The 25,000-nt window shown below is 45.6% G+C and overlaps 1 protein-coding gene across 5 annotated transcripts in view; it reads right to left on the bottom strand.

The window, feature by feature from the left end:
- Positions 1 to 25,000, bottom strand: part of LOC135097293 (uncharacterized) — a 30,225-nt gene that overhangs the window by 4,139 nt on the left and 1,086 nt on the right. The window contains exons 1-3 of one of the 5 annotated variants that reach the window (XM_063999097.1): positions 20,851 to 21,226; positions 12,172 to 12,272; positions 1 to 3,237 (exon numbers count right to left, since the gene is read on the bottom strand). The exon at positions 1 to 3,237 is cut by the window's left edge and continues 494 nt beyond it. In XM_063999097.1, the coding sequence (XP_063855167.1) occupies positions 165 to 2,459 (2,295 nt within the window). In that variant the 5' untranslated portion in view covers positions 2,460 to 3,237; positions 12,172 to 12,272; positions 20,851 to 21,226 and the 3' untranslated portion in view covers positions 1 to 164. The other 4 variants (XR_010265573.1, XR_010265574.1, XM_063999096.1 and 1 more) reach the window with 4 other exon arrangements.

Raw genomic sequence — 25,000 nt, forward strand, 5'->3', positions numbered from 1 at the left:
ACTACGATTACTATATTAAAATAATACCTCCACCCCATGTTTATTGATGTGTCAATTAGGGGCTCCATTACTTGGAGGTCATTAGCCCCAGCTCTCGCTAATGACTGTGGCATCCAACCATATCTAATACTCTATAATATAGACATTAGTTGTTAACTATAAATTCACTCTACCTCTACTCTATCTACTCTTATGCCACTCTCCACCACTGTAGCCTCGCAGTCGAGGCCTCCTAAGTCTGCAGGTATGGGAGTGGAATGCCTTGTCCCCCTGAGACACAGGAGGGCAGATCTGAGGAGGGAGAATGAGAGACGGCACCTCATCCATGCGACGACATGGCTCCTTGGCTGGTGCTTCTTTTCTGCCATTAGGTCGGCTAGTCTTGAGTAGAAGCACTGAGCCTTGGAGCCCATCCCGCCAGATGTGGTGAAGACCAGAGGTGTGAAGCTGCCCTGGTCAACGTGTTGGATTCTCTCCCCATACGCTCGGATCTTCTCCTGCTCATTCTTGCGGTGGGCGGCCTCCAGGGAGAGTTCGTGGTGACAGGCGGCCATCGGGTCAAAGATCCGTATGTCCACGAATGCTTTCTGTCCCCTTGTCCAGAACCCTCGTGCACTGACGTCGACTCGAGCCTCGTTGGTGGTGTTGGCTGTTCTGTAGCGCAGGTGCTCGCTGTCTAGCGGCAGGAGGGTCGTTTCAGTGGAGACATCGTGGCACACCTCCCTGAGCATGCTGGCGGTCAGATCTCTCACCTCATCGTGCCTGATACATACGAATCCCCCCTTTTTGCACGTCATGGTGTGGTTGACGTCATTGGGGGAGCCACAGACACAGGTACTGGGGAGTCCTTCCATCGGCCAGCCGTACCTCAGAGCAATGGCGTCGACAAATTCTTGTTTGTTGAGGCTGAAGCCCTTCGCTCTGATGGGCAGTGACGTTAGCCAGTTAGAGGCTCCCGTTTCCTGTGCAGTGAGGATTTTTCTCACTGTGGTTGCAGGCAGGATGTTTATCAGGTCTTCGAGACAGTTTCGTTGATGTTGTTGCCTATCTCTAGATATAGTTCGTCCTTGCTCAGTGACTGCACTTTGGGCTATTTCACCATGTGCGTCCTGAGCAATGATCTTCTCTGTGAGGGACCTGGTGAGCTTGAGGGAGTTGAGGTTCTCCACAGTCGCCAACTTCTCAGGGGAGGTGATTCCCATCCCGCCCAGTCTTGGTGGAAGTTCGAGCAGCGCCCTTTCCCCATCTCCGATGGTGTGGGATCTCAGTAACGCTGGGAGGAAGGTGTTCCTTATCGAGACCTCCAGTGGTGCAAGGAGAGGGCTGATGCCTGGGATGGTGCGCATGGCGAATCTCCATCGATGCTGCAAGCCGTGGGTGTAGGCAGAGTAGGCTGCATGAGGCTCAGTCCTGGCCATGTCAGACAGGACTTCCACCTCATGTATCCACTCCTTCACCTTTTCTCCTATGTACTCCTTCTTGAACTCCTCTGTTCCGATGACAGCACCCAGATGCCGTTGTCCATCCTTTGTTATTATAACTCCACTGCCACTGAAGCTATCCACTGCACTGTCATAGTGTTCAGGCTTTACAATAAGGACGGACTTAGCGGCATTGGGTGTGTACCCTATGATGGGACCATTGTCGTTCACTAAGCCCCACCATTTTTTCAAGTCTGTTATTTTGCCGGCCCCTGACAGGTCATCCGCGTACGCCACTTGCTTCACACTCGTTTTCTCATATGAGATAACTTGTTGCAGCACTGAAAGTCCGAGGGCGTACATCGCCATGGCCACTGGGTCACCTTGTGTTGTCCCTTCCATGGACTTTAACACCTTAACACTATTACCACTATTACTACATATGTACAAATCCGAGGGGTCACTATATGTGTTTTCTATATATTGTGCCAGAGAGGGACATTTTACTCGAATGTTGTGAAGCATTGTTTTTCTGTTAATAGTGTTGAAAGCGTTTTTGGCGTCCACTAATAACACCGCTTCACAATTGTCTTCACTGAACATTTCCCTCATAGCGTGGATGGCGGCTTCCCCTCCTGCCTGCTGTCCTGCACATACTTGCAGGTTCCCCGCTGCCCTCCTTACGTCGTCCTTGACCACCGTCATGACGCATTTACCCACGATGCGTCTTATCACCTCGCCGATGCCAATTGGTCTGCATCCCGGCTTTTTGTCCAGCGGAATTAATCGGCATGCGGTGAGAGCCTCGACGTGGTGACAATTTGTGGTGGCAAGCTTCCTCGCCAGTGCTGCCAGGGCGCCGCATAGGTCGTTAGCGGCGCTGCCACAGAGTGCGCCGCTCAACAGGCGACGCCACCCTCTAGCGTCTAGTCCTGAGGGACCAGCACTGCCGTGTGTCTGGAGAGACTTCTTCCAGATCATCTCTCCAGTTATCACCTCGTAGATGACATCATTGGGCTTGCGGAAAGGCCCCTGCATCCTGAGGCCCTCCTCGTCACTGGGGGGGAGGATGTTTTTCCTTCAGCAGGTGGATGGTTTCCCTGGTGAGGGGCAACACTCCACCTGACTGCTGTTCATTAAGTGCCCGCAGAGCCCTGGACACCTGTCCTTGCCGCATATTGCCAGCGAAATTACGGGCTTTGTCTTCCTGCCTTTGTTGGTTTCCTGATGGTCTTGGCAGCCTCTTCTGGATGGCTCGGGCTTCCTCCAGGAGCTCATCCAGTTGGTTGTTCTGCCATAGACCCACTCTTCTTGCGACGGCTTTCACGTTTTCCGCCGCCTTCGCATTTCTATGTGTCTTTTGAAAGAAGAGTTTTGGCAGTGTGAAGAATAGTTTTCATCACATACGGTGCGAGGGGTGACTCTTGTAAGTAATTGTTGAGGAGGATGACCATCTCTTGTACAATTTTGTTGGTGGCTGCACACTTTGGTGGATCGAACAAATCGACATGTCGACCACCCAACTAATTCTGTGTAAGTGTTGTTCACCCAAATGGATGTTTCTTCTTCTGTTAGTCCTTTCCAGACTAAGTTTCTCCTCCCGTTTGTATGTCTCGTGGCGTACACATTGTGTTGCGGTAGCGATGGGGCGTGTTGTGACGGTGTTGATAGCAGGGCAGCCTCCTCTTCCATCTCTGTCTCCATCGTTCGCTCTTGTTCCTCATCCTGCTGGGATTCCTGGCTGTCCCCTGGCTCCTCCTCCCTCTCAGTGCCCTGGTGGTCACGTCCCAGGGGGTTTTGGCATCCATCTCCCTTTCTACAATTTATACACTTTTTGTTTTGTCTCACACATTGACAATTAACACATCTGTGTTTCTCTTTTGTACACTGACAGCATCTTCTTTGTGTATGTGGGTTAGACATTGTATTAATAACATGACATTATTAGAGAGAGAGAGAGAGAGAGAGAGAGAGAGAGAGAGAGAGAGAGAGAGAGAGAGAGAGAGAGAGAGAGAGAGAGAGAGAGAGAGAGAGAGAGAGAGAGAGAGAGAGAGAGAGAGAGAGAGAGAGAGAGAGAGAGAGAAGTGAAGGAGGGAGGGGAGAGGAAGAGGTAGGAGGGAGGAGGGAGAGAGAAGGGAAGCAGGGGGAGAGGGAGGGTAAAGGGAGGGGGTAGGAGGGAAGGGGAATAGGGTAAGGGAAAGTGACAACAGAGAGAGAGAGAGAGAGAGAGAGAGAGAGAGAGAGAGAGAGAGAGAGAGAGAGAGAGAGAGAGAGAGAGAGAGAGAGAGAGAGAGAGAGAGAGAGAGAGAGAGAGAGAGAGAGAGAGAGAGAGAGGGAAGTGAAGGAGGGAAGGAGGGAGGGTAGGGGAAGAGGTAGGAGGGAGGAGGGAGAGAGAAGGGAAGCCGGGGGAGAGGGAGGGGTAGGATAGAGGGGAAATAGGGGAAGGGAAAGTGACAAAGTGACAACAGAGAGAGAGAGAGAGAGAGAGAGAAGAGAGAGAGAGAGGAGAGAGAGAGAGAGAGAGAGAGAGAGAGAGAGAGAGAGAGAGAGAGAGAGAGAGAGAGAGAGAGAGAGGGAGAGAAGTATGAGGGAGGGGGGCGAGAGAGATAGGGAGAGAGAAGGGAAGGAAGGAGGGAGGGATGGTAGAGGGAGAGGTAGGAGGGAGGAGTAGGGGAGGGGGAGTAGGGGAGGGGGAGGCGACAACAGAGAGAGAGAGAGAGAGAGAGAGAGAGAGAGAGAGAGAGAGAGAGAGAGAGAGAGAGAGAGAGAGAGAGAGAGAGAGAGAAGGGAAGGAGGGAGGGAGGGAGGGTAGAGGGAGGGAGGAGGAGGGGAATAGGGGAGGGGAAAGTGATAGCAGAGAGAGAGAGAGAGAGAAAGAGATAGAGAGATGAGGGAAGGAGAGAGAGAGAGAGAGAGAGAGAGAGAGAGAGAGAGAGAGAGAGAGAGAGAGAGAGAGAGAGAGAGAGAGAGGAGAGAGAGAGAGAGAGAGAGAGAGAGAGAGAGAGAGAGAGAGAGAAGGGAAGGAGGGAGGGAGGCAGGGTAGAGGGAGGAGGAGAAGGGGAATAGGGGAGGGGAAAGTGATAGCAGAGAGAGAGAGAGAGAGAAAGAGATAGAGAGATGAGGGAAGGAGAGAGAGAGAGAGAGAGAGAGAGAGAGAGAGAGGAGAGAGAGAGAGAGGAGAGTAGAGGAGAGAGAGAGAGAGAGAGAGAGAGAGAGAGAGAGAGAAGAGAGAGAGAGAGGAGAGAGAGAGAGAGAGAGAGAGAAACATTTATGGTAAATATGGGACTTAGATATGTATTACAGGCACTTTACTCAGTATTCCCTACAATGTTTAGCGGCAGTAGTAGTGGCAACAGCGGTCTTAGGAGTACCGTTACAACAGTTAAAGAGTGATAGTATATTACTACTGAAAATTTAATGACGATCTGTAATTTTGGGTACTCACGTGGTGTGCATGGCTCCAATAAAATTAAACGGAAAGATTTATACCTAGTATTATAACAGAGATATCAGTCTATAATATATAGTAAGATTTATGTAGAAATATATGGAGTAGGTGGCACCTGTATCCCCGACGGAGAGTGGATGGGCAGCCGCGCGGGCTGCTCGGAGTTTTCCCTACGTGATTTATCACCTGATAACCCTTCCGACCTAGTTCGACCCTTTCAACGGTCGCTCCGTGACGCTCACAACAACCACTGATTTCAGAGTATGATAAATCAATATTTTTCACGTGATTTATACGAGTATTGACACTGATATTACACTGGGCCCACCCTCTCCACTTCACTCATCTCTGTGTCTTTTGTCACAAAATTTCACAAAGTTTTAACCTTAAAAATACACCTTAATCACGGAGCCACACACCCACACGTCTTACCCCTACCAAGCCACCACTACTGCTACTACTACTACTACTACTACTACTACTACTACTACTAATACTACTACTACTACTACTACTACTACTACTACTACTACTACTGCTATTACTAATACTACTACTACTGTTACTACTATCACTGCTATTACTATTAATACTGCTACTACTACTATTACTTTCACATCTACTACTACTAGGACTACTACTACTATTACCAGTACTACTACTTCTACTAGTACTACAACAACAAGAACTACTACTACTACTACTACTACATACTAATAATAATAATAATAATAATAATAATAATAATAATAATAATAATAATAATACCTCCACCCCATGTTTATTGATGTGTCAATTAGGGGCTCCATTACTTGGAGGTCATTAGCCCCAGCTCCCGCTAATGACTGTGGCATCCAACCATATCTAATACTCTATAATATAAACATTAGTTGTTAACTATAAATTCATTCTACCTCTACTCTATCTACTCTTATGCCACTCTCCACCACTGTAGCCTCGCAGTCGAGGCCTCCTAAGTCTGCAGGTATGGGAGTGGAATGCCTTGTCCCCCTGAGACACAGGAGGGCAGATCTGAGGAGGGAGAATGAGAGACGGCACCTCATCCATGCGACGACATGGCTCCTTGGCTGGTGCTTCTTTTCTGCCATTAGGTCGGCTAGTCTTGAGTAGAAGCACTGAGCCTTGGAGCCCATCCCGCCAGATGTGGTGAAGACCAGAGGTGTGAAGCTGCCCTGGTCAACGTGTTGGATTCTCTCCCCATACGCTCGGATCTTCTCCTGCTCATTCTTGCGGTGGGCGGCCTCCAGGGAGAGTTCGTGGTGACAGGCGGCCATCGGGTCAAAGATCCGTATGTCCATGAATGCTTTCTGTCCCCTTGTCCAGAACCCTCGTGCACTGACGTCGACTCGAGCCTCGTTGGTGGTGTTGGCTGTTCTGTAGCGCAGGTGCTCGCCGTCTAGCGGCAGGAGGGTCGGTTCAGTGGAGACATCGTGGCACACCTCCCTGAGCATGCTGGCGGTCAGATCTCTCACCTCATCGTGCCTGATACATACGAATCCCCCCTTTTTGCACGTCATGGTGTGGTTGACGTCATTGGGGGAGCCACACACACAAGTACTGGGAAGTCCTTCCATCGGCCAGCCGTACCTCAGAGCAATGGCGTCGACAAATTCTTGTTTGTTGAGGCTGAAGCCTTTCGCTCTGATGGGCAGTGACGTTAGCCAGTTAGAGGCTCCCGTTTCCTGTGCAGTGAGGATTTTTCTCACTGTGGTTGCAGGCAAGATGTTTATCAGGTCTTCGAGACAGTTTCGTTGATGTTGTTGCCTATCTCTAGATATAATTCGTCCTTGCTCAGTGACTGCACTTTGGGCTATTTCACCATGTGCGTCCTGAGCAATGATCTTCTCTGTGAGGGACCTGGTGAGCTTGAGGGAGTTGAGGTTCTCCACAGTCGCCAACTTCTCAGGGGAGGTGATTCCCATCCCGCCCAGTCTTGGTGGAAGTTCGAGCAGCGCCCTTTCCCCATCTCCGATGGTGTGGTATCTCAGTAACGCTGGGAGGAAGGTGTTCCTTATCGAGACCTCCAGTGGTGCAAGGAGAGGGCTGATGCCTGGGATGGTGCGCATGGCGAATCTCCATCGATGCTGCAAGCCGTGGGTGTAGGCGGAGTAGGCTGCATGAGGCTCAGTCCTGGCCATGTCAGACAGGACTTCCACCTCATGTATCCACTCCTTCACCTTTTCTCCTATGTACTCCTTCTTGAACTCCTCTGTTCCGATGACAGCACCCAGATGCCGTTGTCCGTCCTTTGTTATTATAACTCCACTGCCACTGAAGCTATCCACTGCACTGTCATAGTGTTCAGGCTTTACAATAAGGACGGACTTAGCGGCATTGGGTGTGTACCCTATGATGGGACCATTGTCGTTCACTAAGCCCCACCATTTTTTCAAGTCTGTTATTTTGCCGGCCCCTGACAGGTCATCTGCGTACGCCACTTGCTTCACACTCGTTTTCTCATATGAGATAACTTGTTGCAGCACTGAAAGTCCGAGGGCGTACATCGCCATGGCCACTGGGTCACCTTGTGTTGTCCCTTCCATGGACTTTAACACCTTAACACTATTACCACTATTACTACATATGTACAAATCCGAGGGGTCACTATATGTGTTTTCTACATATTGTGCCAGAGGGGGACATTTTACTCGAATGTTGTGAAGCATTGTTTTTCTGTTAATAGTGTTGAAAGCGTTTTTTGGCGTCCACTAATAACACCGCTTCACAATTGTCTTCACTGAACATTTCCCTCATAGCGTGGATGGCGGCTTCCCCTCCTGCCTGCTGTCCTGCACATACTTGCAGGTTCCCCGCTGCCCTCCTTACGTCGTCCTTGACCACCATCATGACGCATTTACCCACGATGCGTCTTATCACCTCGCCGATGCCAATTGGTCTGCATCCCGGCTTTTTGTCCAGCGGAATTAATCGGCATGCGGTGAGAGCCTCGACGTGGTGACAATTTGTGGTGGCAAGCTTCCTCGCCAGTGCTGCCAGGGCGCCGCATAGGTCGTTAGCGGCGCTGCCACAGAGTGCGCCGCTCAACAGGCGACGCCACCCTCTAGCGTCTAGTCCTGAGGGACCAGCACTGCCGTGTGTCTGGAGAGACTTCTTCCAGATCATCTCTCCAGTTATCACCTCGTAGATGACATCATTGGGCTTGCGGAAAGGCCCCTGCATCCTGAGGCCCTCCTCGTCACTGGGGGGAGGATGTTTTTCCTTCAGCAGGTGGATGGTTTCCCTGGTGAGGGGCAACACTCCACCTGACTGCTGTTCATTAAGTGCCCGCAGAGCCCTGGACACCTGTCCTTGCCGCATATTGCCAGCGAAATTACGGGCTTTGTCTTCCTGCCCTTGTTGGTTTCCTGATGGCCTTGGCAGCCTCTTCTGGATGGCTCGGGCTTCCTCCAGGAGCTCATCCAGTTGGTTGTTCTGCCATAGACCCACTCTTCTTGCGACGGCTTTCACGTTTTCCGCCACCTTCGCATTTCTATGTGTCTTTTGAAAGAAGAGTTTTGGCAGTGTGAAGAATAATTTCATCGCATACGGTGCGAGGGGTGACTCTTGTAAGTAATTGTTGAGGAGGATGACCATCTCTTGTACAATTTTGTTGGTGGAGGCACACTTTGGTGGATCGAACAGATGACATGTCGACCACCCAACTAATTCTGTGTAAGTGTTGTTCACCCACATGGTTGTTTCTTCTTCTGTTAGTCCTTTCCAGACTAAGTTTCTTCTCCCGTTTGTATGTCTCGCGGTGTACACATTGTGTTGCGGTAGCGATGGGGCGTGTTGTGACGGTGTTGATGGCAGGGCAGCATCCCCTCCCATCTCTGTCTCCATCGTTCGCTCTTGTTCCTCATCCTGCTGGGATTCCTGGCTGTCCCCTGGCTCCTCCTCCCTCTCAGTGCCCTGGTGGTCACGTCCCAGGGGGTTTTGGCATCCATCTCCTTTCTACAATTTATATACTTTTTGTTTTGTCTCACACATTGACAATTAACACATCTGTGTTCCTCTTTTGTACACTGACAACATCTTCTTTGTGCAGGTTGGTTAGACATTTTAATAACATGACTTTATTAGATAGAGAGAGTTGGAGAGAGAGAGAGAGAGAGAGAGAGAGAGAGAGAGAGAGAGAGAGAGAGAGAGAGAGAGAGAGAGAGAGAGAGAGAGAGAGAGAGAGAGAGAGAGAGAGAGAGAGAGATAGAGAAGTGAAGGAGGGAGGGGAGGGGAAGAGGTAGGGAGGGAGGAGGGAGAGAGAAGGGAAGTAGGGGGAGAGGGAGGGTAAAGGGAGGAGTTGGAGGGAAGGGGAATAGGGGAAGGGAAAGTGACAACAGAGAGAGAGAGAGAGAGAGAGAGAGAGAGAGAGAGAGAGAGAGAGAGAGAGAGAGAGAGAGAGAAGTGAAGGAGGGAAGGAGGCAGGTTAGGGGAAGAGGTAGGAGGGAGGGAGGGAGAGAGAAGGGAAGCCGGGGGGGAGGGAGGGGGTAGGAGGGAGGGGAAATAGGGGAAGGGAAAGTGACAGAGTGACAACAGATAGAGAGAGAGAGAGAGAGAGAGAGAGAGAGAGAGAGAGAGAGAGAGAGAGAGAGAGAGAGAGAGAGAGAGAGAGAGAGAAGTATGAGGAAGGGGGCGAGAGAGATAGGGAGAGAGAAGGGAAGGAAGGGAGGGAGGGATGGTAGAGGGAGAGGTGGGAGGAGAGGGAGGGAGTAGGGGAGGGGGAGGCGACAACAGAGAGAGAGAGAGAGAGAGAGAGAGAGAGAGAGAGAGAGAGAGAGAGAGAGAGAGGGGAAGGAGGGAGGGGGAGTAGGGGAGGGGAGGCGACAACAGAGAGAGAGAGAGAGAGAGAGAGAGAGAGAGAGAGAGAGAGAGAGAGAGAGAGAGAGAGAGAGAGAGAGAGAGAGAGAGAGAGAGAGAGAGAGAGAGAGAGAGAGAGAGAGAGAGAGAGAGAGAGAGAGAGAGAGAAGGAGGGAGGGAGGGTAGAGGGAGGAGGAATAGGGGAGGGGAAAGTGATAGCAGAGAGAGAGAGAGAGAAAGAAAGAGATAGAGAGATGAGAGGAGAGAGAGAGAGAGAGAGAGAGAGAGAGAGAGAGAGAGAGAGAGAGAGAGAGAGAGAGAGAGAGAGAGAGAGAGAGAGAGAGAGAAACATTTATGGTAAATATGGGACTTAGATATGTATTACAGGCACTTTACTCAGTATTCCCTACAATGTTTAGCGGCAGTAGTAGTGGCAACAGCCGTCTTAGGAGTACCGTTACAACAGTTAGAGTGATAGTATATTACTACTGAAAATTTAATGAAGATCTGTAATTTTGGGTACTCACGTGGTGTGCATGGCTCCAATAAAATTAAACAGAAAGATTTATACCTAGTATTATAACAGAGATATCTGTCTATAATATATAGTAAGATTTATATAGAAATATATGGAGTAGGTGGCACCTATATCCCCGACGGAGAGTGGATGGGCAGCCGCGCGGGCTGCTCGGAGTTTGCCCTACGCGATTTATCATGTGATAACCCTTCCGACCTAGTTCGACCCTTTCAACGGTCGCTCCGTGACGCTCACAATATCCACTGATTTCAGAATATGATAAATCAATATTTTTCACGTGATTTGTACGAGTATTAACACTGATATTACACTGGGCCCACCCTCTCCACTTCACTCATCTCTGTGTCTTTTGTCACAAAATTTCACAAAATTTTAACCTTAAAAATACACCTTAATCACGGAGCCACACACCCACACGTCTTACCCCTACCAAGCCTACTACTACTACTACTACTACTACTAGTACTACTACTACTACTTCTACTACTTTTACTAACTACTACTACTGCTACTACTACTACCACTAATGTGATTACTTATACTACTACTATTGTTACTACTACTGCTACTATTACTACTAATACTGCTACTATTACTATTACTTTTACAACTACTACTATTAAAACTACTAATACTATTACCAGTACTACTACTGCTTCTACTACTACATGTACTACTACTACTACTACTACTACTACTACTACTACTACTACTACTTCTACTACTATTACAACAACAACAACAACAACAACTACTACTACTACTACTACTACTACTACTACTACTACTACTACTACTACTACTACTAGTACTTTTTTTTTTTTAACATTAATTTAATAATACCTCCACCCCATGTTTATTGATGTGTCAATTAGGGGCCTCCATTACTTGGAGGTCATTAGCCCCAGCTCTCGCTAATGACTGTGGCATCCAACCATATCTAATACTCTATAATATAAACATTAGTTGTTAACTATAAATTCACTCTACCTCTACTCTATCTACTCTTATGCCACTCTCCACCACTGTAGCCTCGCAGTCGAGGCCTCCTAAGTCTGCAGGTATGGGAGTGGAATGCCTTGTCCCCCTGAGACACAGGAGGGCAGATCTGAGGAGGGAGAATGAGAGATGGCACCTCATCCATGCGACGACATGGCTGCTTGGCTGGTGCTTCTTTTCTGCCATTAGGTCGGCTAGTCTTGAGTAGAAGCACTGAGCCTTGGAGCCCATCCCGCCAGATGTGGTGAAGACCAGAGGTGTGAAGCTGCCCTGGTCAACGTGTTGGATTCTCTCCCCATACGCTCGGATCTTCTCCTGCTCATTCTTGCGGTGGGCGGCCTCCAGGGAGAGTTCGTGGTGACAGGCGGCCATCGGGTCAAAGATCCGTATGTCCATGAATGCTTTCTGTCCCCTTGTCCAGAACCCTCGTACTACTACTACTACTACTACTACTACTACTACTACTACTACTACTACTAAAACTAATAGTACTACTAATACAATTAGTAATAACAATATAAAACAATAAAATAATAGTGATGATGATTATGATGGTGGTGATGATGATGGTGCTGATGATGATGATGGTGGTGATGAGGATGGTGCTGATGATGATGAAAGGACGGTGATGATAAGGAAGAAAGACTTTAAAGATGTTTATGATGATAATGATAACTATAATCATAGAATAATATAACAAGGAAATCAAGGTGAAAAGTGATGATAATAATAATTATTTATTTCATAATTATTATTTTTTTGTGGTGAAAACGATGATATATAGGTAATTAAAAAAAATACCATTACTTCTTCTACTATCATTATTATCATTATTATTATTATTATTATTATTATTATTATTATTATTATTATTATTATTATCATCATTATTATTATCATTATTATTATTATTATTATTAAAAAAAATAATGATAGCGCTCCCTCCTTACCGCTGTTGGGTGGTGTTGAATTGCCTCAAGAAATTCTTTCACGAGGTGATGTGGATTGGATGCCATGGTGGGATGTGGGGCGTGTGTTGCTCTGAGGTAACCTGCCAGTAGACACAGAGACAGATCACACAACATGTACATTCTAGAGCACTGGTGTCGCCTGAATCACCTGCACCACAGCCTTGGCCACTCTCAGGTGTCCAAGCTACAACACACCAGTCCTTTCGATTCATGCTTTCTTAAGGTCATGCACCCTCTAGTGACTTCTTTTTTTTTTTTTAATAAACGTGCTCTCTCTCTCTCTCTCTCTCTCTCTCTCTCTCTCTCTCTCTCTCTCTCTCTCTCAGATCGATAAAAAAAAGGTCTTTTATGTAGTTGTATGACTCAGAATATGTAACTGAACGTAGTGTCTCTATTTTGAATAAAGAATAGCTACTCATTCATAAATCATTGTTATATACTGTTACGATCGCTACTCACTTACGATCGTACGATCCCGGTTATCTCTCCAAGAAAGTGGACGGAACACTGATCCAGGAAAGTTTTAAAGGTCTAGATTTTTAAAGGCTTCGAGTGCCTACCCGACCTATCGGAAATCGCTAGAGTTACACCCTCTCATTGTACGCTTACCTTAACGCAGCACACCTGGAATCACCTCAAATACCAGATCAGTGTTGAGGGGGTAGAAAATACGATTGTTCTATGTTACAACCACATATATTGATACTAATGATAATTCACAAGCAACATGAGGTAGTACACGTTAATATATGACGTTCTCGTCACTTCACACAGGACCACAACCCATTTACACCTCCACCGCCCACTCCTCCACCACCCACTGAATTATTTCCCTCATCCGCCGGAATTTACTCAGACGCCATCACCGCGTCCCCAAACGATAATTCCCATATTTCCTCTCCTCACACCTCACAAGACGTGACGTCCCTGAGAGACGCCTCCTCTCCGTTCTACCTCACGACCTAAGGCGCTCTGTCTTCCCCTCCTTGGAATGTGTTGTTGCCCGCTCAATCTCCCCTTGTTTCAACACATCTCCACCTCAAAATATTTCCTCCCTTATACATACAAAGATATAGAGAACTTAAATTATGAAGAGAATAATACTACATGATATAAAATGAGTAAATAAGCCTTACACTAACTTATAACCAATATTAAGAATAATGTCCGCAAGGCAGGTAACCGGAACATGGGGGACACTAAAAAAAAGTGTTCCTTTTCAAGGTAGACTCGGCCAATAAGATGACAATACATGCTAATTGTAGAAAACAAAATGTCACTCCTGAAATCCAAATAAAAACATACATAATGAAGAAAACAGAAAGAAAAAGGAGCACACTGAAAAACAAAAGAAAGGATATTGAAAATAAAAGCCAACACACACAAATTTACCGCAGGTCCCTTGCTGTGCTCAGAACCCAGCCAATCCCAACAGGCGGACAACAGACAGGCTGTTCAAAGAGAGGTACCATCTCACCCCTCTGGATCAGGGAAACGGCATTGTAAAAACACCCAAGTGACACACACACACACACACACACACACACACACACACACACACACACACACACACACACACACACACACACACACACACACACACACACACACACACACACACACACACACACACACACACACACACACACACACACACACACACACACACACACACCTGTCCTTTATAAGTAAACGACAGACCGAGGATGTTCAGTGTCGAAGAGGATGACACTCAACTGTCCCCCTCTTCTACACTGAACATCCTCGGTCTGTCCTTTACTTATAATCTGAACTGGACACTTCACATCTCCTCTCTAGCTAAAACAGCTTCTATGAAGTTAGGTGTTCTGAGATGTCTCCGCCAGTTTTTCTTACCCCTCCAGCTGCTAACTTAATTCTGTTTATCTTTTTTATAATTTAATTGATTGTTTATTGCCCAGAGTAGCATTTTTTTTTTTTTTTTACAGAGAAGAAGCATTACATGATTAATGGGGCACTAGCCCGCTGAGCCGAGGCTCCCTAGCAGACAGAGAAGTGATATACATATAAATGCAACTTATATAGAGGGCAGGGCAACAATACAAATCATATAGAACAGTAGAAAAGAAATAATATTATTGCACCATTTTTTTAGGAACTAATATCCTTAAGATAAGTTATGTTTGTAACAAGCTACATCATTCATGTGTAAAAAAAAATACTATAACTTTATTACAGACCCTAGTTTTGACTTAAACTATTAAATAGGAACTTTTTCATTTTACTTTTGAAAATATTGAAAAACCTTTTTTTTTTTTTTTTTTTTCTATCGTCAGGCAATACGTTCCATACTTTAGGAGCAACACAGTGTGTGGAAAAATGTATACAGACTAGTTCTTACTTGTGGGCAAATCATATTATTACGATTTCCTCGGGTAGCTTGGCTATGGTGGAATACATTAGACATTATGCTATTTGAATCATTTCCATTAACATTTTTATATATGGTCAGCGCTATGAAATATTTCTTTAAGAGGTCGAAAGTTAGTATATTTAAGTCATTAAACAGTAAGTCGGTGGAGTCGTATTTACTTTTAAAGACAATGGTTCTTGCTATTTTCCTTTGTGCTACAAAGACATCATTCACAACCGTAGGCCAAGTACAACCCCAGATCAATGAACAGTTAATAAGGTATGGATAACATAATTAATGATATAAGCTGCGTAAGGCTTCACTTGTAACATTGTACCTAATTCTGAATAAAATTCCACAAGTTTTTGATAAGTTAGAGCACACCGACTGTATATGCTTTTTCCAGTTAAAATTTTCATCAATAATAACTCCTAAAAATTTTGTAGAAGAAACATGATTAAGCTCAGCCTCCATAGGAAACTGTTCCGAAATTACTGACAACAGAGCGTCTTTGAAACAATATGAAGTTAGTTTTATTAATGTTTACTGTTAATTTATTTGCGGTTACCCATTTGAATATGTTATGCAATTCTTGAGTTAATTTTACATTTAAGTTACACAAATCATTATCTGTTAGAAGAAGGCTTGTATCATCGAGAAATAGAACGTAACTAAGCATATCACTAACATTACATTTATCATTGATGTATATCAGAAATAATATAGGACCTAATATAGAACCTTGTGGCACACCTTAATAATAGTTTTTTTTTTTTTTATTTGACATATAATTGTTACAAAATACAGACTGTTTCCTACCTGACAGGTAACTAGCAAACAATTTTAGTGGTAATCCTCTAACTCCAATGTTTTCTAGCTTGTCTAATAATATGTTATGATCAATAGAGTGAAATGCTTTACTCAGATCAAGAAAACCCCTACTACATGGTTCTTTCTCTCCATATTCTTGTATATTTCACTTGTAAACTTCAGTATTGCTGTTTCTGTGGATTTATTTTTTGCGGAATCCAAATTGATTGCTTGAAAGCAGGTTGAAAGATTCTATTAATGCAGTCAGTCTCTTTGCTATTGCTTTTTCAAGTATTTTGTACAATGTCCTTATCCGTCCATGTATGGAGTATGCTTCACGTGTCTGGGGGGGTTCCACTCATACTGCTCTTCTAGACAGGGTGGAACCAAAATCTTTTCGTTTCATCAACTCCTCTTCTCTAACTGACTGTCTTCAGCCTCTCTCTCATCTCCGCAATGTTGCATCTCTAGCTGTCTTCTACCGCTATTTTCATGCTAACTGCTCTTCTGATCTTGCTAACTGCATGCCTCCCCTCCTCCCGCAGCCTCGCTGCACAAAACTTTCTTCTTTTTCTCACCCCTTATTCTGTCTACCTCTCTAATGCAAGAGTTAACTAGTATTCTCAATCATTCATCCCTTTCTCTGGTAAACTCTGGAGCTCCTTACTTGTTTTTGCATTTCCACCTTCCTATGACCTGAATTCCTTCAAGAGGGAGGTTTCAAGACACTTCTCCACCAATTTTTTTTACTACCGCTTTGGACCATTTTTGGGGACTGGCATCTCAGTGGGCTTTTTTTTTTATTTGATTTTTGTTATCCTTGGCCAGTGTTCCTCCTACATAAAAAAAAAAAATCAAACACACACACACACACACACACACACACACACACACACACACACACCGTGTTGTGTAGAGGTTAGCACGCTCGGCTAACAACCAAGAAGGCCTGGGTTCGAATCCCGGGCGCGCCGAGGCAAATGGGTGAAACTCTTAATGTGTAGCCCCTATTCACTTAGCAGCAAGTAGGTATGGGATGTAACCTGAGGGCCTGTAACCTCGCTGTTCTGGTGTGTGGTGTGTCAGTGGTCTCAGTCCTACCCAAAAGATCTGCCACTATGAACTCTGAGCTCCTTCTATAGCGGAATGGCAGGCTGGGTGATCAGCAGACGACCATATGTGAATCACACACACACACACACACACACACAGACACACAAATCAACATGGACAAACGCACACACACATACACAAAGACATGGACACACACACACACACACACACACACACACACACACACACACATACAGAGGAGGAGGCAGTACACAGGAGGAGGCAGTAGGCACCTGCCGAAACGATAATTACTCCCAGTGAGGTGTGCAGCACTGTTCAGGGTGTGCTGTGAACTTATCACTAAGCCCAGCTGTGACCTCACTGAACGTTTCCCTTTGTGTCTCACAACACAAGGGGGCAGTCACAGCCTGCCCTCTAAAGACAACTCTCTTCCTCCACACAAAACTACAAGCACCTAATAACACACACACCCTTCACTCAAAATTTCAAAATTATCATGGCGACTCCTACACCAGCCTCGGAGTCCCCATCTGAGGAGGTGACCACAAATGTCCCCAGGTCGGACTGCCCTTCTGACAACGACCTTAAGTGTCTTGACACCCCCCCCTCAACTTTTTCTTCATTAACTTCTGCAACAATCGCGGTCTAAGATCTAATTTTCAATCTGTAGAACACCACCTCTCCTCTTCTAAACCTCATCTTCTTTTCATCACTGGAACTCAGGTGTCTGACACAATTGACAGTAGCCCCTTTTCTGTTCCCTCCTACTTTCTCTATCCTCATTTTGGATCCAAAGCTGGATGTAGCGTTAATGTGCGCAATGACTTAACCTGCTCTTGTGCTCACGCTCTTGAACCTTCCGAGTTTTCCAACACCTGGCTACGACTACAGAGTCACTCTCAAACTAAATTTGTTGATGCTGTATATCTCTGACCTAACTCCTCTGACTATAAGAAATTCTTTGACTACTTAACTTCCAAAGTGGAGCACATTCTGACCCTCTTCCCTTTTGCAGAGATCTCCATTCTTGGAGACTTCAATGTTCACCACCAGCTTTGGCTTTCCTCTCCCTTCACTGACCATCCTGGTGAACTAGCCTACAACTTTGCTATCCTCCATGACCTAGAGCAACTGGTGCAACACCCTATTTGTATTCCTGACCGTCTTGGAGATACACCCAACATTCTTGATCTTTTCTTGACCTCTAATCTTTCTGCTTATGCTGTCACCCTTTCTTCTCCATTGGGCTCCTCCGATCACAATTTCATATCTTCTTATCGCTCCAATCCCTCCTCAGGATTCCCATAAGCGGAGGTGCCGCTGGCGATTTGCTTCTGTTAGTTGGGGCGACCTGAAGAGGAATTTTGCTGATTTTCCTTGGAATGACTACTGCTTCCGTGTCGGAGACCCGTCTTTGTGTGCTGAGCGCATAACAGAGGTGATAGTGTCTGGCATGGAGGCATAAATTCCTCACTCTTTTCCTCGACCTTCCAAACCTTGGTTCACCAAAGCTTGTTCTCGTGCTATACATGATAGAGAGGTGGTTCATAAAAGGTACTTAAGCCTTTCATCACCAGAATCTCATGCACTTTATAACTTTGTATGGAACCATGCCAAGTCTGTTCTCCAACTAACTAAAAACTCCTTCATTAACAGAAAGTGTCAAAATCTTTCAAGATCTAACTCCCCTCGTGACTTCTGGCATGAAGCCAAAAATATCCCTAATAACTTTGCTTCTTCTTCTTTCCCTCCTTTATTTCAACCAGATGGCACCACTGTTATCACATCAATCTCTAAAGCTGAACTCTTCCCTCAAACCTTTGCTAAAAACTCTACCTTGGACGATTCTGGACTTGCTCCTTCCTCTCCTCCACCCTCTGACTACTTTGTGCTACCTATTAAAATTCTTCGCAATGATGTTTTCCATACCCTTGCTAGCCTAACCCATCGGAAGGCTTATGGACCTAATGGGGTCCCTCCTATTGTTCTCCGAAACTGTGCATCCGTGCTTGCACCTTCCCTAGTCAAACTCTTTCATCTCTGTCTGTCAACATCTACCTTTCCTTCTTGCTGGAAGTTTGCCTACATTCAGCCTGTTCATAAAAATGGTGACCGTTCTAATCCCTCAAACTACCATCCTATTGCTTTAATTTCATGTCTATCTAAATTTTTTTTTTAATATATCCTCAACAGGAAGATTTTTAAACATCTGTTACTTCACAACCTTCTATCTGATAGCCAGTATGGGTTCCGTCAAGGCCACTCTACTGATGATCTTCTGGCTTTCCTTACTGAGTCTTTGTCATCATCCTCTTTTACAGATTTTGGTGAAACTTTTCCTGTTGCCTTGTACATATCAGAAGCTTTTGATAGAGTCTGGCACAATGCTTTGATTTCCAAACTACTCTCCTATGGCTTTTATCCTCTTTGTAACCTCATCCCAAGTTTCCTTTCTGACAGTTCTATTGCTGCTGTGGTAGACGGTTACTGTTATTCTCCTAAATCTATTAACAGTGGTGTTCCTCAGGGTTCTGTCCTGTCACCCACTCTCTTCTTATTATTCATTAGGGATCTAAACCAAACTTCTTGTCCTATCCACTCCTACGCTGATGATACATACCATCCTGCACTTTTCCATTGTCTTTTCATAGACGTCCAACCTTTCAGGAAGTAAACATTTCACTCAGGAAAGCCACAGAATGCCTGACATCTGATCTTTTTAAAATTTGTAATAGGGCCTGAGCAAACTTGGTATTGTTCAGTGCCTCAAAAACTCAATTCCTCCATCTATCAACTTGACACAACCTTCCAGACAACTATCTCCTCTTCTTCAATAACACTCAACTGCCCTCCTCTTCTACACTGAACATCCTCGGTCTGTCTTTTATTTATGATCTGAACTGGAAACTTCACATCTCATCTCTAGTTAAAACATCATCTATAAAATTAGGTGTTCTGAGACGTCTCCGCCAGTTTTTCTCCCCCACCCTCAGATGCTAACTCTGTACAAGGGCCTTATCCGTCCATGTATGGAGTATGCTTTACTTCTCTGAGGCAGAGCGTTCCACTCATACCGCACTTCTAGACAGGGTGGAATCAAAATTATTTCGTCTCATCAACTCCTCTCCTCTCAGTGACTGTCTTCAGCCTCCCTCTCATCGCCGCAGTGTTGCATCTCTAGCTGTCTTCTTCCGCTTTTTCCATGCTAATTGCTCTTCTGATCTTGCTAACTGCATGCCTCCCCTTCTCCCACGGCCTCGCTGCACAAGACATTCTTCTTTCTCTCACCCCTATTCTGTCCATCTCTCTAATGCAAGAGTTAACCAGTATTCTCAATCATTTATCCCTCTCTCTACTCCCTGCCTGCTTCTGTATTTCCACCTTCCTATGACTTAAATTCATTCAAGTGGGAGGTTTCAAGACACTTATCCTTCAATTTTTGTCTACCACTTTCTACCCTTTTCTGGGACTGATACATCACTGGGCTTTTATTTATTTATTTATTTATTTTTTTTTATTGGATTTTTGTCGTTCTCGGCCAGTGTCCCAACTACATTAAAAAAAAAAAAAGTAACACACACACCACCTACCTTCCTTCACAAACGATGCAGCCCGCTAATATTTGAGGCTCTATTTTTAAATCAATACAAAAATTAAATTTCAAAACAGATGAAATATATTATCTAAAGACTTACAGGTGCGTGGGAGTAGGCTTAGGTGTTTGGGAACGGTGCAGCCTGCAGACACTGAGACACATGTACTGACCGAGGCCGAGCCAGTGACAACAACAAACCGGTTTGTTGTTGTTCGTCAGGCTAGAATCGGCACATGAACAAGACACGTTCAGTTAGTCACCACACCCCCGCACTCCACCACCCCCCACATCTCTCTCTCTCTCTCTCTCTCTCTCTCTCTCTCTCTCTCTCATGACACTGAATATCAGTAGATTTCTCGGTAGGTCTGATCGAAAATCCAATATATTTGACCTTATTTTCGAAATCATTTGGTATATCGGTAGATTCATCAAATATCCAGTAGATTTTCATGTTTATCGGTAGATTTGGCAACACTGGGCCTTGACTAACGGGCCGGGGAGGGAAGGACTTCGCTCCTACCCATCCCCTGCCTCTGCCACAGCCACGCCCATTGCCACACTCCTGCCACTTTCTCCGCCCATGTACATCATCTCGCCCACGCCCGTGCCATAACGGGGCTCGCTCAGAGCATCATCACCTATTCACATCTCCGCAACTAGTCTGTCTCTGTATTAATCTCTTAATCCCTTACACATTCTCTCTCTCTCTCTCTCTCTCTCTCTCTCTCTCTCTCTCTCTCTCTCTCTCTCTCTCTCTCTCTCTCTCTCTCTCTCTCTCTCTACTTACCCAAAACGGCTGTCAGCCTACAGCACACCTGCTTCCCTCATGTGACACCACACACACTCACATGAGAATGCTCTACGAAACTACGTGTATCAACTCTTTCAACCTACTGCTTGAGTCACTGCATAACAGGAAAACTCTTTATGTGTGTGTGTGTGTGTGTGTGTGTGTGTGTGTGTGTGTGTGTGTGTGTGTGTGTGTGTGTGTGTGTGTGTGTGTGTGTGTGTGTGTGTGTGTGTGTGTGTGTGTGTGTGTGTGTGTGTGTGTGTGTGTGTGTGTGTTGTAAGGTATAATAAAGATAATAAATATGGAAAACATTATTAAATATATAGTGAACAGACAAATAAGAATAAAAGATGCAATGAGAGAGAGAGAGAGAGAGAGAGAGAGAGAGAGAGAGAGAGAGAGAGAGAGAGAGAGAGAGAGAGAGAGAGAGAGAGAGAGAGAGAGAGAGGATGTGGTGGAAGTTGCCAGCGATATACTCATAACCATAACCTGAAAAGAATGAAATCTTTGGGTCCTTGCACTGCTGAATTAGAATGACAAGGAGGGGAAGGAGGAGGAAGCTCAGGCAAAGCTGCAGAGATGGAGGCGATTTTTTTTACTTGCACTGAAATTCTGTTCACACACACACACACACACACACACACACACACACACACACACACACACACACACACACACACACACACACACACACACAAGCGCGCGCGTTATTTCCGGACATAACATCTCTCTTTATTTTTCGTTAATTTTTTTTTTCGTTTTTTCATTCAATAAGCAAATGTTAGCTGCCCTTCATTAACAGAAAACCAAGAAAGGTAACAGAAAAGGAGGAGGAACTACACACTACACTGGATCACACCACACCATAATGCACCAAACCACACTGTACCATATCACACTACACCACATTGTACCACACCACACCACAACACCACATCACTCTGTACCACACTATATCACGCAACACCACACCACTCTCCACCACACTTATCTACACCACACTGCCTCACACCACTCCATGCCCTTCCACAACACACCACACCACAATGCACCACACCACACAACACTGCTTCACTCTGCACCACACAACACTGTATCACACCACGCCATACCACACTGCATCACAGCACACCACAATGCACCACACTGCACCACACCACACCACACTGCATCACACCACACCACATTCCATCACACTACACCATCCCACACCACACCAAATCACACTTTACCACACCACACTGCACTGCAGCACACTACACTTCACCAAGACACCACACCAGACCACACCACACCACACCACACCACGCAACACCACACCACACCACACTGTGTCACGCCACATCACATCACACTACAGTACTCGTACACCACGCCTCACCACATCACACCACACCACACCACACTGCACAACATCACACAACACCACAATGTACTGCACAAACCACACCACACTGAGACGTCTCCGCTAGTTTTTCTCACCTCCCCAGCTGTTGACTGTACAAGGGCCTTATCCGTCCATGTATGGAGTATGCTTCACATGTCTGCGGGGGCTCCACTCATACCGCTTTTTTAGACAGGGTGAAATCAAAACCTTTTCGTCTCATCAACTTCTCTCCTCAACTAACTTTCTTCAGCCTCTCTGTCATCGCCGCAATGTTGCATCTCTATCTGTCTTATATCGCTATTTTCATGCTAACTGCTCTTCTGTTCATGCTAACTGCATGCCTCCCCTCCTTCCGCGGCCTCGCTGCACAAGACTTTCTTCTTTCTCTCACCCTTATTCTGTCCACCTCTCTAATGCAAGAGTTAACCAGTATTCTCAATCATTCATCCCTTTCTCTGGTAGACTGAAACTCCCTGCCTGCTTCTGTATTTCCACCTTCCTATGACTTGAAATCCTTCAAGAGAGAGGTTTCAAGACACTTATCCTTCAATTTTTTTTACTAAGACTTCGGACCCTATTCGGTAACTGGCATCTTAGTGAGCTTTTTTTTTTATTTTATTTTTTTTTATTTTTGTTGCCCTTGACCAGTGTCTCTACTACATAAAAAAAAAAAAAAAATCACCACGTCACCAAACACTATACCACACACTAGTCAGCCAGCAGCAGTGTAGAGGATTACACAGGCCAACAACCACATCACACTGCACACCACACACCAGCCAGTCACCCAGCAGCAGTGTACAGGATAACACAAGCCAACAAGTGCATCACACACCACACTACACTGCACACCACACACCAGCCAGTCACCCAGCAGCAACACTGTTTGGGATTACACAGGCCAACAAGCACATCATACTGCACACCACACACCAGCCAGTCACCCAGCAGCAGTGTACAGGATAACACAGGCCAACAAGTGCATCACACACCACACTACACTGCACACCACACACCAGCCAGTCACCGAGCAGCAGTGTACAGGATAACACAAGCCAACAAGTACATCACACACCACACTACACTGCACACCACACACCAGCCAGTCACCCAGCAGCAGTGTACAGGATAACACAAGCCAACAAGTGCATCACACACCACACTACACTGCACACCACACACCAGCCAGTCACCCAGCAGCAGTGTACAGGATAACACAAGCCAACAAGTACATCACACACCACACTACACTGCACACCACACACCAGCCAGTCACCCAGCAGCAGTGTACAGGATAACACAAGCCAACAAGTGCATCACACACCACACTACACTGCACACCACACACCAGCCAGTCACCCAGCAGCAGTGTACAGGATAACACAAGCCAACAAGTACATCACACACCACACTACACTGCACACCACACACCAGCCAGTCACCCAGCAGCAACACTGCTTGGGATTACACAGGTCAACAAGCACATCACACACCACATCAACAGCCACCAATAGTGGATGGGATTACACAGTCCAGCAAGCACAGCACACACCACACTGTCGTGGTCCAAGATACTGTATGGATTTGGTACATAAAGGCTACTGGAAAACTCACAAACATTTTCATATTTTAATTGGTAACTACTAATTATTTACATCTCTTACAAGTCAAAATTTCCCACTGGCATTCATCCTCAATTCGTTTAAAGTTACTTGGTATCACTTTATGTCTCTTCAACATATTCATTGATCAACGCAATCAGCATGCACGAACAAAGACAATACCAGGTTCATAAACACAACTAATATTCAATCAGCACAATTAATGTTCAGTTAGAAAAACACACGTGACATCTTCCTTCACTGGTGAACTAGCCTTCAGCTTTGCTATCCTCCACGACCTAGAGCAATTGGTGCAACACCCTACTCATATTCCTGACCGTCTTGGAGATACGCCCAACATTCTTGACCTTTTCCTGACCTCTAATCCTTCTGCTTATGCTGTTACCCTCTCTTCTCCATTGGACTCTTCCAATCACAATTTCATATCTTCTTCCTATCACTCCAATCCCTCCTCAGCATCCCCCTAAGCGGAGGTGCCACTGGCGTTTTGCCTCTGCTAGTTGGGGGGACCTGAGGAGGTATTTTGTTGATTTTCCTTGGAATGACTACTGCTTTCATGACAAAGACTCGTCTTTGTGTGCTGAGCGCATATCAGAGGTGATAGTGTCTGGCACGGAGGTGTACATTCTTCATTCTTTTTCTCCACCTAATCCTTCCAAACCTTGGTTTAACGCAGCTTGTTCTCGTGCTATACATGATAGAAAGGTGGCCCACAAAAGGTACTTTAGCCTTCCATCACCAGAATCTCATGCACTTTATATTTCTGCTTGGAACCAGGCCAAGTCTGTTCTCCAACTAGCCAAACACTCCTTCATTAATAGAAAGTGTCAAAATCTTTCAAGATTTAACTCCCTCGTGACTTCTGGCACCTAACCAAAATTGTCTCCAGGGCTTGTTCCTAACTCTCCTCCATTCTCTGACTATTTCATGCTACCTATTGAAAATTCTACACAATGATGTTTTCCATGCCCTCGCTGGCCTAAACCCTCGGAAGGCTTATGGGCCTGAAGGAATCTCTCCTATTGTTCCATGCTTACTCGTACACCTTGCCTAGTCAAACTTTTTCAACTCTGTCTGTCAACATCAACCTTTCCTTCTTGCTGGAAGTTTGCCTACATTCAGCCTGTTTCTAACAATG

The sequence above is a fragment of the Scylla paramamosain genome, unplaced genomic scaffold (assembly GCF_035594125.1).
Source record: "Scylla paramamosain isolate STU-SP2022 unplaced genomic scaffold, ASM3559412v1 Contig16, whole genome shotgun sequence".
In the NCBI taxonomy this organism is placed as follows: domain Eukaryota; kingdom Metazoa; phylum Arthropoda; class Malacostraca; order Decapoda; family Portunidae; genus Scylla; species Scylla paramamosain.